General features: G+C 46.0%; 1 protein-coding gene across 1 annotated transcript in view; it reads left to right on the plus strand.

Moving 5' to 3' along the window:
- The first annotated feature begins 926 nt into the window (after positions 1–926).
- Positions 927–14,744, plus strand: part of LOC146201289 (BOS complex subunit NOMO1) — an 85,900-nt gene continuing 72,082 nt past the window's right edge. Inside the window, exons 1-2 of the mRNA XM_084595743.1 lie at positions 927–1,150; positions 3,854–4,082. Coding sequence (XP_084451869.1) covers positions 1,023–1,150; positions 3,854–4,082 — 357 coding nt within the window. The 5' untranslated portion in view covers positions 927–1,022. The remainder of the gene's footprint in view (positions 1,151–3,853; positions 4,083–14,744) is intronic.

Below are 14,744 nucleotides of genomic sequence, written 5' to 3' on the forward strand. Positions count from 1 at the left end.
AAAGACAGCTAAATTAGCCTCTAGCTAGCGCATACATTGACGTAACAACTCACGTTTGAAAGATCGTTCATATGCATACTCCGGCGTTCGCAAATAGCACGACCACCGTACAGCTACTGCAACCACCGCACGCACGACTCGCTCAGCGCGAAACGCGTTCTGTCCGCCATGTTTAGACAGCAAAGTAGTCTGCATCGATGTTGACTTCGGCGAAGCCGTCTACGCGAGACTGCTTCGCGAGAATTGGAACGCGTCCCAAGATGGCGGCTGCTAGGGCGTATTGGACGAGGGGGTATTGGAACGCACCCATAGGCAACCTGCAATGAAGTTTGCTGTGTCGATCGCTGCGCCGTAACACATAGCCTAGCGAGAAGAGCAAATACTTCTGAGGCGGCTTTTTAGGGCATTTTCACGCCACCTGCAAGAACTTAAAGCGATCAGATTACACGCTCTGTCGCAGCTTTGCCTGTCGTGGGCAAGATAACTGGGATACGTTGAGAGCGCCTGGGCAAAGACGTTATCTGTCAAACGCGTATCTATAATGGTACTGCATGCGTTCGGTCGTTTGTCGCGAACCAAGTGGCTAACAGCAGCATTTTTGAGCCACTCTGTGGGACAATTGCAGCGCTACCTATGCAGTGCAGGTTCCCTATTTGCAAAGCCTCTTCAGATAACCAGTTTGCTTTCTTACATTTCTTCTGCTTTGGAACTACCTTAGTAGCAACGTCTTGTATTATATCACGAACATCAGTCCACATAGTCCACATCTGCTACTGCTACCACCCCATTTCAAAGGGGACGCTCCTATGTTTCATCCATCCATTTATAGAGGAAGGAAACAACTCATTCATCCATCAAATGTTACTAGAACAAACTCGTTACATGCTCTCATGCTCTTCCTCCATGCTCGTTACCCATAGGTCACGTGATTGCGCATTGACGGTCTGCAAAAACATTCTCCCGGAGAACTTCGGGTGATTTCGGGAGTAGGGTCGTGTTCTGCGGCGACGGCACGGTGTGCGATGCTGTTCGTTCTGTACAGCGTCGCGGCGGCCGTGCTGGGCTTCAGCCGGGGGGACGATGTTATGGGCTGCGGCGGCTTCATCCGCGCCGCGGTGCCCATCAACTATTCTCGCGTCGAGGTGAAGCTGTGAGTACACCCGGCTCCGCGAACTGGTTGAACGGAGCCGGGTATCTGTTGATCACCTTTCCATTGGGTCTGCTCTTTCTGTATGAATCACCTCACCCTTTAGATTAGTTCTTAAAGAGAGAGAGAAAACTTTATTGTCGGGAGTAGTACGTGTTACTGGGTCAGGGGTGGAAGTGCTGCTCCATTTGCTCCACTCTGCTTCAAACTGGTTTCCTTGCTCCATCCTGCTCCAAAACGTAATATTGCTCTAAAGCTGCTCCAAACGCCGTTTACCTCTGCGTTTTGCCATCAAATTTTGCCGAGTTTTTGTCGCATACAAAAAATATAACCCAATCTGATGTTCACAAGTAAATTTAGAACGACACAAGCATTGGAGGGAATTGGGAAAAAAAAAAATCTGTGCACATGACATATCACTCTCTCCCAGCCTTTCAAATCACTGGTGGTGAGGGAAATTAGAGCAGTGGTGAAGCATGTACCCAAAGAGCTACGAGCTATCAGGAACTTGTCCTGCTGCAAAGAACTATACACAAGGTGTGTCTAATGGTTCGACTGAAAATAAGCACCGGGTAGGTACTTAATCATAGAGCCTCTTTGTCAATATCAAGGTAGTCAAGCCAACAAAGGCATACTTCATGGGTTATGGGGGGCATCACAAAATTGCCTGTCACTAAAATGTTCTCAATAGTGTTGGTCACCCTTGAGGGTCTATCGCGAACATGTTGAAATTGGGGAAGCCCCAGTGTAGCTCAAAAGATAATGTGAGGAACCAGGAAACTGAAGTAAAGAATGTGAAGGAGGAAAAAAGACTATCTCTTCAGTGCTGCCTACCCTCCTTGAAGGCACTATACTGACCAGCGCCCAGAAATTTATCAGCACTGGCTTATGCAAAAAAAAAAAAAGGTGTACACAAGGCAGCAAAAATGCTGCTCAGATCTGAACTTTGAATCGGTTGAGCGACTCAAAGTGGTTCAGTTTCAGTTTAGTTGTTCAGTCGTGTCCGACTCTTCGTGACCCTATGGACCATGTCACGCCACGCTTTCCGGTCTCTCACTATCTTCCTAACATCACATAACTTCATCTGCAGTGCCTCGAGGATGCCATCTAACCAACGCGTTCGCTGCCTACCCCTTCTCCGGCGACCCTCAACCTTTCCCAACATCAAATCTTTCTCCAGCGACTCCTCTCTTCTCATCAGATGACCAAAGTAGCTGAGCTTTAACTTTAAAATTTGACCCTCCAATGAGCAGTCAGGATTTATGGTCGACAATATCGACTGATTTGATCTTCTGGCAGTCCTAGGAACTCTCAAGAGTCTTCGCCAGCACCACAATTCAAACGCGTCAATTCTTCGGCGGTCAGCCTTTTTCACAGTCCAACTCTCACATCCATACATCACAACTGGAAAGACCATAGCACGAGTTATACGGATCTTGGTTGGCAGACTAATGTCTCTGCTCTTTACTAGGCGGTCAAGGCTCACCATTGCTCTCTTTCCCAGAAGCAGGCGTCTCCTAATTTCATGGCTGCATTCGGTCAGATTTCCAGTGATGAAATGTGGAAGCAAGCATTCAGTTTACTTCTAGTCTGTTCCAAATTGTTGCTCATGTCAGCTGGGGTTATGTTAAACATCCACTATATATATGTTTTGGTTGTTTATCCAGTCTTGTTAGCGATGCATATATAGTTAGCAGAACATTGAGTTAAAAGGAAGCAAAATGCATTTTTTGTACGTCAGGAATAGAAAATTGCACTTATTGAAAGCGTTCGATTCTAAAAACTGCTCCAAAACATTATTAGGATGCTCGAAAACTCTTGTTTTACTGCTCCAAAGCTGCTCCAAAATGGCATTATTACTGCTTTCTGAGCTGCTCCAAAATGCTCAGGCCTGCTTCCACCCCTGCAAGTGGCCGTTAGCTGGTGGCTTGCGGCGACTTCTTCAGCGCATGGCGCCCAATTGTATATTAGGGCTCGCATTGCGCAGCAAAATCCTCCCAGAATTCAAATGAGGGAGCTTCTATGAGAGCCTTGGGAGGCGGGTCCTCTGAGCAATTCGATAGGATATGATTAAGGTCGGATTTCTCTCCGCACCTAGTGCAGCACCAGCGCTTCTTTCCCTCAGCTCAGAGTCCAACGTCTTACTGTTGCTGGCCGCTGGTTAATACATATGTGGAAGTATAATAGAAGTATAGTATAGCACTGTGGTAATAGCCAGCATGCAGTTTTGACCATCTTTCAAAGTTAGAAACTGTGCGAGCCACTACTAATCCCTGGCTTCGTTTTTTCTTGTCTAGAATACTGCGTGTAGTCCAGAGCGCTGAAGCTTTGTGGTACTAAAATCTTAGCTCACTAATATTTGTCGAGTGCAGCAAGGCATTGCCGCGCCCAAGCATTGTCTTTCAAATTGGGAAGCTCTTTAGTAGATGGGGCTCCAGCATTGCTGGTGTCCTTCCTGTTGCAGTTGCTTTGTTGTTACCCTCGCAATCTGTCACTTGGTGTCATTGCATTTTTTTGCGTGTGTATGATGCATATTTTTCTAGAGCCAGCTCAGTTATCACTACTTCAACCAGAGAGATGTGCCAGTGGGCTGTGGCCCTTCGTGTCAAGCATTGCACTTGTCCAGCATTTTTTTTTTCTTTCTGGCTGATCTGGCCTCCTGTTTGGAAGTCTTTGTGCCCCAACTGCACTCACCTGCGCGCGCAGACTGACCCGCCAGGGCAGCCACAAGTACCAGACGGAAGGGGCACCCAACAATGGCTACTACCTGATCCCGCTGTATGACCGGGGAGATTACACCCTGCGTGTGGAGCCCCCTGCCGGCTGGGTGTTTGAGCCAGCTGCTGTGGACCTGCACGTTGATGGAGTCACAGACCCCTGCAGCACTGCACGGGACATCAACTTTGTCTTCCATGGGTTCTCCATTGTTGGCAAGGTGGGGCCCCTCTCATGTGCTTCCTTCTCAACGGTTCACATTTGTCATTTTGCCACAAATGTTTTCCATGTATTAGACCTTTATGATTGGATAAATGCTCAGTGACTTATTTATTGGGCCTTTACATCCATCACTGCAGCAGCTGTACAGGAGCTGTGCAGCAGAGCGGTTCATATGAGAGGACTGTTGTTGGCAGGATTAGCTACCTGGCATCTTTGCTTTGCCACAGCCATAACAAGGTTCTTGTGTCAGAGCACGCAAAGACGGAAGTGTCACGCCTTGTCTTTAACCCTGGTTCCAGCTTGCAAAACCCTAGGTTCTAACAATACCAGGACTGTCTGCTACAGCACTGCGCTCACTAAGCAGTGCTATTGTGCCATTGCATCCAACCACATGATTGTTCTATCAGTGGAGCAAGCGTCAAACGTGCAGGTGCCTTAGTGTTAAGAGAATTTATTGTCCTGAAGCCAGCAGTGCGATGAACATTTCAGGTGTGCCTCATTCCCCAGAAGGGTCCTCCTCTGCATGGCCTGGATGTTGAGGCAGCCACAGCACAGAAAAGTTAAGGCCAGAGAAGTTGTCTTGTAGGGCATGACTTTGGTTCCGCATGTTAGTAACTGCAAGGGATGCATGGCTCAGTTGCGAGAGACTAAGACTGACTGAGGCAAGCGTAGTCACAAGACAGCGCACGTTAGCTTCGAAGGTGACGAAAGGTATATGGCAGTAGCTGCGTTCCCAAGCAGCACATCACCATTGTAGCATCACTGGTCCAATGCGGGAAATCAATGGCACCAATATCATGCCAATATTGGCTCGTGGGGAATTCACTGCATTTTGCATTGCTAGACCATTTTTGTTTGTACCAATATTGGCCCATCATATAGCCAGTTTAGCACTACCAACATAACTTATTATTGCCATTTCCAATCATAGCCTATCTAGGACAGACCTCCTGGCATAGCAAAGCTGGCAAACCAGTGGCTTTCCCTGCATGTCCTATCACTGGCTTATCGATTCATATCCCCTTGAGAGCGGTCTCGGCACCCATGGCTACCACTTCTGCTAAAACACTTCCTTCGCTTGTTGCAGGTGGGCACGCAAATCTTTTATCTGTTACGTTTCCGTGGCTGCCGGACTGCTCTGAAATTCCAAGTGTTATCGTCCATGTTTGAACTGGTACCCAGCTACAATGGAAGGCCAAAGTGACCCGTTAACTGATTTCGCACATGCATTCACTGATAAGACACTAAATACTATAAAATTGTTATTCGTGGAAGTCATGACTGAGTTAAAGGATGAAGTAAAAAAAAAACTGCAATCAAACACAGCCATACAGGCAGAGCTCACTTTGGTCAGGACAGGAGTGGATTTCATCAATGAAAACTTCGAAGAATCCAAACCGAACTTCAGACTCTCTGTAAAGAACTTGACGACGAAAAGCAACTGGGCCTTGAGTGCTAGAAAGAGAACCGTATTCTAAGTAAGGAATCTGCTGAAACCAAGAAACAACTAATTGAGTTGAAACAGTACAGTAGGAAAAGCAACCTCGAACTGAAGGGCATACCTATTGGTGGAAATAATTGCTTCATGCTTGTTTACAGAACTATCTATACATGCCATTGAGGTTGCACATCGTATAGCTACAAAGGCTGATTGACCACCAAATTTGATTGTGCGGTTTGCCTCACGGGCCAGCCGAGACAGATTCCTTGCTGCGGCAAAAAAGACGTGACCGAACAAATCAGTGTTAAGGTTTGAAGGAACGGATCCTATTTTCACCAACAAACACATGTGTCCGGAAAATAAGCTACTTTGGGGTAAAGCGATTGAAACAAAATGCAATATCGGCTAGAAGTTTGCTTGGGTGCCTGATGGGAAAATATTGATGAGGAAAGCCGAAAAATCGAAAGTGGTCCATGTGGCCTGCGCAGCAGATCTAGAAAGAATAACCAGATCACATAGTACACAGGTACGAGAATAGTTGCCTCGATTTCAGTTCATAACAGCTTCTAGATTGGTCATTTCAGTACTTCATACTAATGTTCGCAGCCTGAACAAAAACCTCAGCCCTCTGCTTTCATTTATCACTGAACTGGGGGAATCTTCTGAAATCATAGCTGTCACTGAAATGTGGCTGAAAAAGCATGAAAACAAATCTAGAGGGCACTTTGGACCACTAAAAAGGTATTCATACGAGGGAGGACCCCACCCCTCTCGACCGGGATGTTGTGAAAACGAGCCGCTTTCGACCGCCGGGACCGGTTTCTTGGGGGCTCCTTGGCGGTGGGGGCTTTTTGTCCGCTGGCACAAAAGCTCCCCCGGGTGGAAGGGTGCCCACGGCCTTTTTCGCTCGGCTGGCAACTTTGCGGGTCGCGCGCTGCAGGAAGCGTGTGATGCTGGTGGTAGGAGTTAGCGCGACCAGCACTGTGTCAAATCTAATGACTAATTTTTATTTCGCTCGCAGTGAAACAAGAAAAACAGCCAGATAGGAAATGTTGCAGGTGACACTGTAACGGCTGGTGGCCTATGCCGGTCTTGGTTACGCAACAAGTTGGGAGCCAGCGACTTTTAAGTATGTTGCTAATTCATTCCCTTTTTGTCCGAAAACGTTCGGCGAAGAAGGGTCGATGAACGAAGCGCTGGATTGCGGGGTCGACATTATGACGACGGCTGCACAGGCGCTTAGAAAAGACCCGAGATGACCAGATGGCATGGAAACCTGATGATGGAGCAGAGGATACGAGAGACGCTTGTGGAGACCGAGAAGACACAGAAAGAATTACCTATCCAAGAATCAATAGTCTTTTGTCAAAGCATCAGGTCCTCTTCGAATGCCATTTTGGTTTAAGACAAAAAGATAAGATGAAACAGCATTACTTCGACAAAATAAAGTTTTAGCAAATGATCTAGGACAAACATATGTCCCTTGCAATTGACATATTTTTCAAAAGCGTTTCAATTGTTCTATCATAGCTTTTTTAATGCAGAACCTTGGCTGCTTTGGCGTCAGAGGCACTAGGCTATCATTACGCTCATACTTGATGCATCGCTAAAACATTGAAGCGCGGGCCAGGACTGTAGCTTGTCCGGTGAAGAAACATATCTCTGACATACCGTATCCATGCGTTTTATACCCTTACCTGTTTCTTTTGTATATTGATCATTTATATTGTTACGGGGGGGTAGTTCAGCTTGAGGTTGCAGAGAGCGGAGGCGGGACACAAGGCTTTCACACAACAGGCCTCTCCTGCAGGCACCAGCCGACACTGCTCGAACGTCGTCGTCGTCTTCGCCACAAACTACTGAGATTCTTCTTTTTCCTTCTTATGCGCATGTCAGCGTATGCATCGCCTAACGTAACACTACCCCGCCGGCTGAAAAGCACCGACCCGGTGCGTACTAGCGTCCGAACCCAGGTCCGTGTAGTACGGCTTTAGGCGTGCAACATGGACTGTTTCGGTGTGTGGTGTCACTTTATTTAGTGAGCGGTCACCACCTTCCATGCATCGGAAAGCATGCAGAGTGCAGAGAACAAGTCGACACTAGGTTTTGCCGCTGAGCACGTGTGACCAATAGAGGTGCTTGAGTGTCATCACGCCTTGGTCTATGGGCCGTAGTAGGGTCATCGTACAGCACAACACACCACACGTGAATGGTGACTGCGGCGATTGATGTCTGTGCACGACGGCAGCACGGCAGAGCAGGCATTGGCGGGACTGTGCAGCAAGCGGTGCCTGCTATCGAGGCTATACCGGGTATGCGAAGTTCCGGTGGCGTGATGAGCGGACAATATGACACGTGGGTTCGAGGTTGCAGAAAAGCAAAATGGCACCGGCGTTGTTTGCGTTTTCGGTAGCTCTTGAGTCACAAATCTTAAGAAAAAGTCCGAAAAATCGAATGAGAGAATTTCAAACGTTCGAAATTTTGGTCGGTGTTATACATTGACTCTATGGAGTGCGTGGTGGTACCATGGCAAGGTCCAGATTTTCAGGTAGGTCCGGAAAATTGGGCATTCGAAATATCGGTCGGCGACTGTATATGCATGAATTGCCAGGTGACGTCATGACCTATCGGGACGGTACATTGCGCACCCCTTGTCGAACACAACCAGCATTTCATTGAAGGCATCAAAGTTCACTGGCATTCTATAATTCGTTTACAGGAAAGAAAAGGCACAGTATCTATCACTCGCGGAATTCCGCTATCATCCTCACAGTTGACAAGGGGAAGAATTATGAAGAGCGTTTCACGATCCGGGGCGTGGCGCAGTTGGTAAAGCGCTGGGCTGGGGATCCAAGGGATGGAGGTTTGATTCCCGGTGAGACAAGGTTTATTAATTTATTTTTAACTCTCGCTGTCAAAAGCGCGACACCTCTGCTGACAACCATCTGTCAACAACGATGAATCATGAAAGGCTTTCGCTTTAATATCAGCATTTTAGGTTACACAACATTATCGCAGCCACGGAACTCGTAGTTTCATGAGGGCAGTGTGGCAATGTTTGTTATAGATAGCCTGCACTACACAGTCTTATCAATAGTTTCTTCTTGTACTCCGGAACTTGAAGCATTATTTCTAAAACTTGATTGGTGTGTAGTAGTGGGTGTAGTCTGCCGACCTCCAAGCTCAAGGCTTGCCATTGTTTTTTTTTTAATAAATTGGAAACAATCCTGTCAACGTAGCCAAGAACTACAAAAATCAAGTTGTTATCATTGAAGACGTTAATATTGGCACCCTTTCTAATAATATCACGGATTATACATATCTTCTTCAGTCATACAACTTCCATAATTTGATTCAGTCGCCGACACGTATAACCACTTCTTCGGCCACATGTATCTGTCATGCGCTGACAAATATCGACACAGGTGCACAAGCAGGCATCTGTCAAACTCCAATTTCAAATCGCTTGCTGATTTTCGTTAAGATTGACAAACCCCCGGCAATAAAAATCGATAAAACGAGGCAAAAAATTTGTTAATCAGTACCAACCTAATCTTATCATGAAGTCGTTAATATAGAGTTTCCTAACTTAATTAGCATCCTCATTTATCTGATAAAAGACAGTAGCCGAAATATAGCAGCCGCAAGAAGTTATGAATTTGTCCATGGATGACTGAAAAAATTCTAACCCTTTTAAGGAAGAAAGACTATTGGTATCACAAATGGCTACATCACATAAGTAAAGAATACTGCCTTTACCACTTCAAATGCTCATATAATAAATCAGTGTCTTTGATAAGAGCCCGTAAAAAGGAATGTTTGCTCGCCGAATCGCTAGTGCCACTGGTGATCCAAAAAAAAATGTGGCAAATTGTAAACGAGGTCATAGGTAATTTTAAACAACATTCCATACTTCCTTCCGATGCTACTGAACAGACTGTTGAGGACTTGATGCGATTTTCACCAAAGTTGGCCCTGATCTAGCATCAAAACTTCTTGATATAAGTACAAGCTGCGTTCCTCCACTGCCAATTTTAAATTCTTTCGTTCTGTACAGAGTTGAATTAAGTGATGTTCTGTCTGTTAGGGGGGTTTAGCAACAAACAAGGCAGGAGGCTGTGATGGAGTTCAGATGAAGCTAATTAAGAAAATATTGATGTTCTAGGAACCATACTGTGTGATCTATACAATCATTCTATACTCGGCAGCACATAGCCATCATCCCTAAAGATAGTACGTGTTACTCCTGTAACAAACGGAAGAACTGAAAGTGGACATAGAAAAGTCCTAACGGGGAGACTAAAAATATAATTGACTTCATACTGTTTTCTAACGCTGCCATTACGCAGGATGTAGAGGTTATCGGGAAAGTGCGATGCAGTGACCACATGATGGTAAGGTCTCGAATCAGTCTAAATCTGAAGGGAGAACAAAACCGATTAGTAAGAAAAGTCCATCAACGAATTAGCGGTGAGGAGGCTCTAGCTACAGAATAGATACTTAGCTCTAAACCAGGATGAAGACATTAGCCTACAAGCAATAAACAATAATTTCAGAAGTAGGCGGTAGGATACTTAGAGAAGATACCAGTAAGCTGTCTAAGGAGACAAAAGGTTTGATTAAGAAATGCCTAAGTATGAAAGCTTTCAATTCAGCAGACCAATTAGAATTGGCAGAGATATGAAAGCTAATCAGTAAGTGCGAAGTGGCCAATATAAGGAAGTATAACATGGAGAAAATTGAGTTTGCTGTAAAGAACGGGGAAGCCTTGAGAGTGGTGAAGAAGAAATTGGGCATAGTAAAAATCAGATAAGGACAAGGCGGGCAATGTCATTATAAATATGGACAAGATAGTTAAAGTAGCCGAGGAGTTCTATACTGATCTCTACAGTAGCCAACATAGTCAGGGCAATAATGAGATTGGCAGTGGAGAAAACAGTCAGATGCTCTACCAGTGACGAGGGACGAGGTATGAGGTTAAGAAAGCGTTAGAAACAATGAAAAGTTGGAAAGCAGCTGGAGAGGATCAGGTAAATGTAGATTTGTTGAAGGATGGGGGGGATATCGTGCTAGGAAAACTGGCCACCCTGTATACGCAGTGCCTGGTGTCATCGACGGTACCGGAACCATGGAAGAATGCAAACGTTATCTTAATTCATAAGAAAGGGGACGCTACGCACCTGAAAAATTAGACCAATCAGCTTACTGTTTGTTATGTATAGATTTATTAAGGTAATCGCTAATAGAATCAGGACAATCTTAGACTGCAATCAAGTAAAAGATCAAGCAGGTTTTCGGAAAGTGTACTCTACTATAGATCATATCCATACCATCAACCAGGTGATAGAAAAATGCTCGTAATGTAACCAGCCCTTATAAATAGAATTCATTGATTACGAAAAACCATTTGACTCAGTAGAAACCACGGCGGCCATGCAGGCATTGCGAGATCAGGGGGTAGACGAGCCATACGTGAAAGTGCTGGAAGGTATCTATAGTGGCTGCACAGCAACCATAGTTCTGCATAAAAAAAGTGACAAAATTCCCATAAAGAAAGGTGTTAGGCAAGGAAACACAATCTCCCGAGAACAATTCACAGCTTGCTTGGAGGAAGTGTTCAGAGACTTAATGAGATCAGTGGGATAAGGGTAGATGGAGAATACCTTAGTAATCTGCGATTTGCTGATGACATTGCCTTGCTAAGCAACTCGAGGGAGGAACTGCAAATATTGATTGATGACCTAGACAGGAAAAGTAAAAAGGTAGGCTTGAAAATCAATATGCAGAAGACTAAGGTAATGTTCAACAGCCTCGGGAAGGAACAGCAGTTTACATTAGGTAGCGAAATACTGGAAGTAAGCGAATATGTCTGCTTAGGACAGGCAGTAATCGCAGATCTGGACCATGAAAGGGAAATAACAAGGAGAATAAGATTGAGATAGAGCGCATTTGGCAAGCCTTCGCAGGTTATGACTAGCAGCTTACCGGTATCGCTCAAGGGGAAAGTATACAACAGTTGCATCTTACCTGTACGCAATTGCAAATTACGAGCGCTGCGACGGAGAACAACAACGAGAGAGTAATGACAAGGACAGGCGCTGTACTCACCTATGGGGCTGAAACGTGGAGGCTAACGAAGAGGGTTCTACTTAAGTTGAGGACAATGCAGAGGGCTGTAGAATGAAAAATGGTAGGGGTAACGTTAAGAGATAGGAAGCGTGCAGAGTGGGTTAGAGAAATAACTCAAGTTACTGACATTGCGCTTGTCCTGTACCCTGTCTTGTGTGTGTCTTTGTTCGCGCCGCTTAAGATGGGGGGGGGGGGGGAGGGGGGGGTCTGAAGTACTGCACCAACTAGGCCGACAACACATCTTACTGACATTCTAGTGGAAATCAAGAAGAAATGGGCATGGGCAGGACATGTAGTGTGAAGAGAGGATAACTGATGATCGCTTAGGGTAACAAACTGTATTCCAAGGGAAGGAATGCGTAGCAGGGGCTGGCAGAAAGTTAGGTGGGCGGATGAGGTAAAGAAGTTCGCAGTTGTCAAGTGGATGCAGCTAGCATAGGGCCGGGTTAATTGGAGGGATATGGGAGAGGTCTTCGCCCTGCAGTGGGTATAGTCCCGCTGATGGTGGTGATGATGATCTTTGCAAAAGCAGCATCTGAAAACATTGCAAAAAACAGTCAGCAGAGGAAAACAGAAAAAAAAAAGTTTCACATGGGCATTCAACTTGCGAAACAACAACCTGCGGAACACGCACCTTCAATATCAAGGCGTGGTGATCAGGAAAACGATTCTAAGAATGTGATTTCCTTATTCCGATCTTCTTAGAATTGTTTTCATTATCACCAGGCCTTGATATGAAAGGTGTGTCAGTACTAGGTTAATGAGTGTTTGATAAACACCTAACGATCATTATAAATTTGTTTCCATGACGGAAAGTTCTGATAGAAATTGTGAAAGGGTCATGTGAGTGCCACCCAAGCGCCAGGGCCACCCTGCCCACATTCATCGATGATACCGAAATCATTTCAGCCAACCTGCCAGTGTGTGTTGACGGCCATGCAGCGAATGCTCTCGGGAAGACAGGCGCCGGTTATTCAGTTATGAGTTGGGGACTGGCCATTGAACTAAAAAAAAGAGATGACATCATGGCACGGGCCATAGATTCGTACGGCAGATGGTCATTCATTCATGCCGGTTGGAAGATGCACTGTGCGAATTGGAATCCATGTGGCTATGTTTCCAGCATGCTTCGTTGTTTTGAGTGAGTGCTCCAGGCAACTTATTCTAGGTCGAGAATATGGAGCAGTTATAAATCTCTGCGAGCTTCTAGTTTCTTTTTCTACTGCTCGAGCGCTCCCGACTGAAGATGATGAACAATCCGTTATGGCACTGCGCGTCCACGATGACGATGTTTGCCTACCCCCTCGAGCCAGCAAGTTGGTTACAGTTGGCTGTGACGACAAACATACCACTCAGGGAATCGCATAAGGAAATGTGTCCTTGCTCTTTGGGAGGCAAATTTGTGTCACTCATGCTGTTGTAACGCTTTGTGCTGGGACTACCCACCTCCTTGTTGTAAACTTTAGTTTGGAGCACCGTACACTGCCTAGACGGAGTGCCATTGCTTATTTCAAAGCCATCCACACTCTCAACAAGCGCCCCTGCATCTGTGAAATTTCAGCAGAGGTTGAACATCAGTCATCTCCTCTCACTGCCAAGCTCAATATTAACACCAAATTGTCGCCATCAGAGAAGTCGAGCCTTCTGGACCTTCTGCATTCATTCGCAGACTGTTTCGCTCTCTTCATCAAAAATCGGCCAGATGCCACTTGCCAAACATTGAATTATTACAAAAGACACCGAATGACCAGTGAGGCCGAGTGTCTTCAACGGAACGAGATGCAATTCGTCATCAGGTCCAGCAGATGCTTGACGATATTATACAGCCCTCAACAAGTCCTTGGGCATCTCCTGTTGTGTTGATCTGGAAAAAAGATGGCACATTACGTTTTTGTGTCGACTACAGAAAGCTCAACAATGTGACAAAGAAAGACATTTACCCCCTTTCCCGAATCGATGATTCTTTGGATCGCCTTTGCCATGCACGTTATTTTTTGTCTATGGATTTGAGAAGTGGTTATTGGCAAATTGAAGTCGATCAGTGCGATCGTGAAAAAAACTTCTTTATAACACCAGATGTCTTATATGAATTTAAGGTGCTCCCATTCGGCCTCTGTTCAGCACTGGCCACTTTCCAAAGAATGATGGATACTGTACTCTCCGGCCTCGAGTGGCAAACTTGCTTCGTTTACTTAGATGATGTAGTTTTTTCTGAGATGTTTTTGAAGCATCTGAACTGCCTTCATGCTGTCTTCACTGCCATCTGTTCTGCTGGCATGTCCCTTAAACAGAAGAAGTGCCACTTTGCTTTTGACGAGCTCAAATTTCTAAGCCACCTTGTCAGCTCCGATGGCATCCGCCCTGACCCTGACAAGACAACTGCGGTGGTGGTGTTTCCGACACCAACCGGCAAGTGCTCTGTGCGCCAGTTTTTGGGCCTGTGTGCATACTGTCGGCGTTTTGTAGCCAATTTTTCTAAAATCGCAGTGCCCTTAACTCGCCTCACCAAGGATGCCGTTCTTTTAGTCTGGGGCCACGAACAACAAGCTGCATTCGCCGGCCTTCAAATGCATCTTCAGTCGTCATCGATCTTAGGCCACTTCGACGAGAACGGCGCCACGGAAGTCCACACAGATGCGAGCAATGTTGGACTTGGCGCCGTACTAGTACATTGGCAGGAACGGTAATGAGCGCGTCATCGCCTATGCCAGCCGTGCACTCTCTCGTTGCAAAAAGAACAATTCGACAATGGAAAAAGAATGTCTCGCGATGTTGTGGGCGCTCGCTAAATTCAGACCGTACTTTTACGGAGGACCGTTCAGCGTCATCAGTGACCATCATTCCCTGTGCTGGTTGGTGAACCTCAAGGACCCTTGTGGACACCTTGCCTGGTGGAGTTTGCAGCTCCAAGAGTTCGACGTTGCTGTTGGTATATGTCTGGCCAAAAGCACTTGACGCAGACTCTCGCGCACGCATCACTGCCACTCAACATGGCTGACGCTGATCTGAATGACTAGACCCTCCTTGGAGTAGTCACGTCAACCCTTGCACAAATGCAGCAGGAAGACGTTGAGCTTCGTCCGCTCATTG

The sequence above is a fragment of the Amblyomma maculatum genome, chromosome 2 (assembly GCF_055883805.1).
Source record: "Amblyomma maculatum isolate TAMU_Amacu chromosome 2, ASM5588380v1, whole genome shotgun sequence".
In the NCBI taxonomy this organism is placed as follows: domain Eukaryota; kingdom Metazoa; phylum Arthropoda; class Arachnida; order Ixodida; family Ixodidae; genus Amblyomma; species Amblyomma maculatum.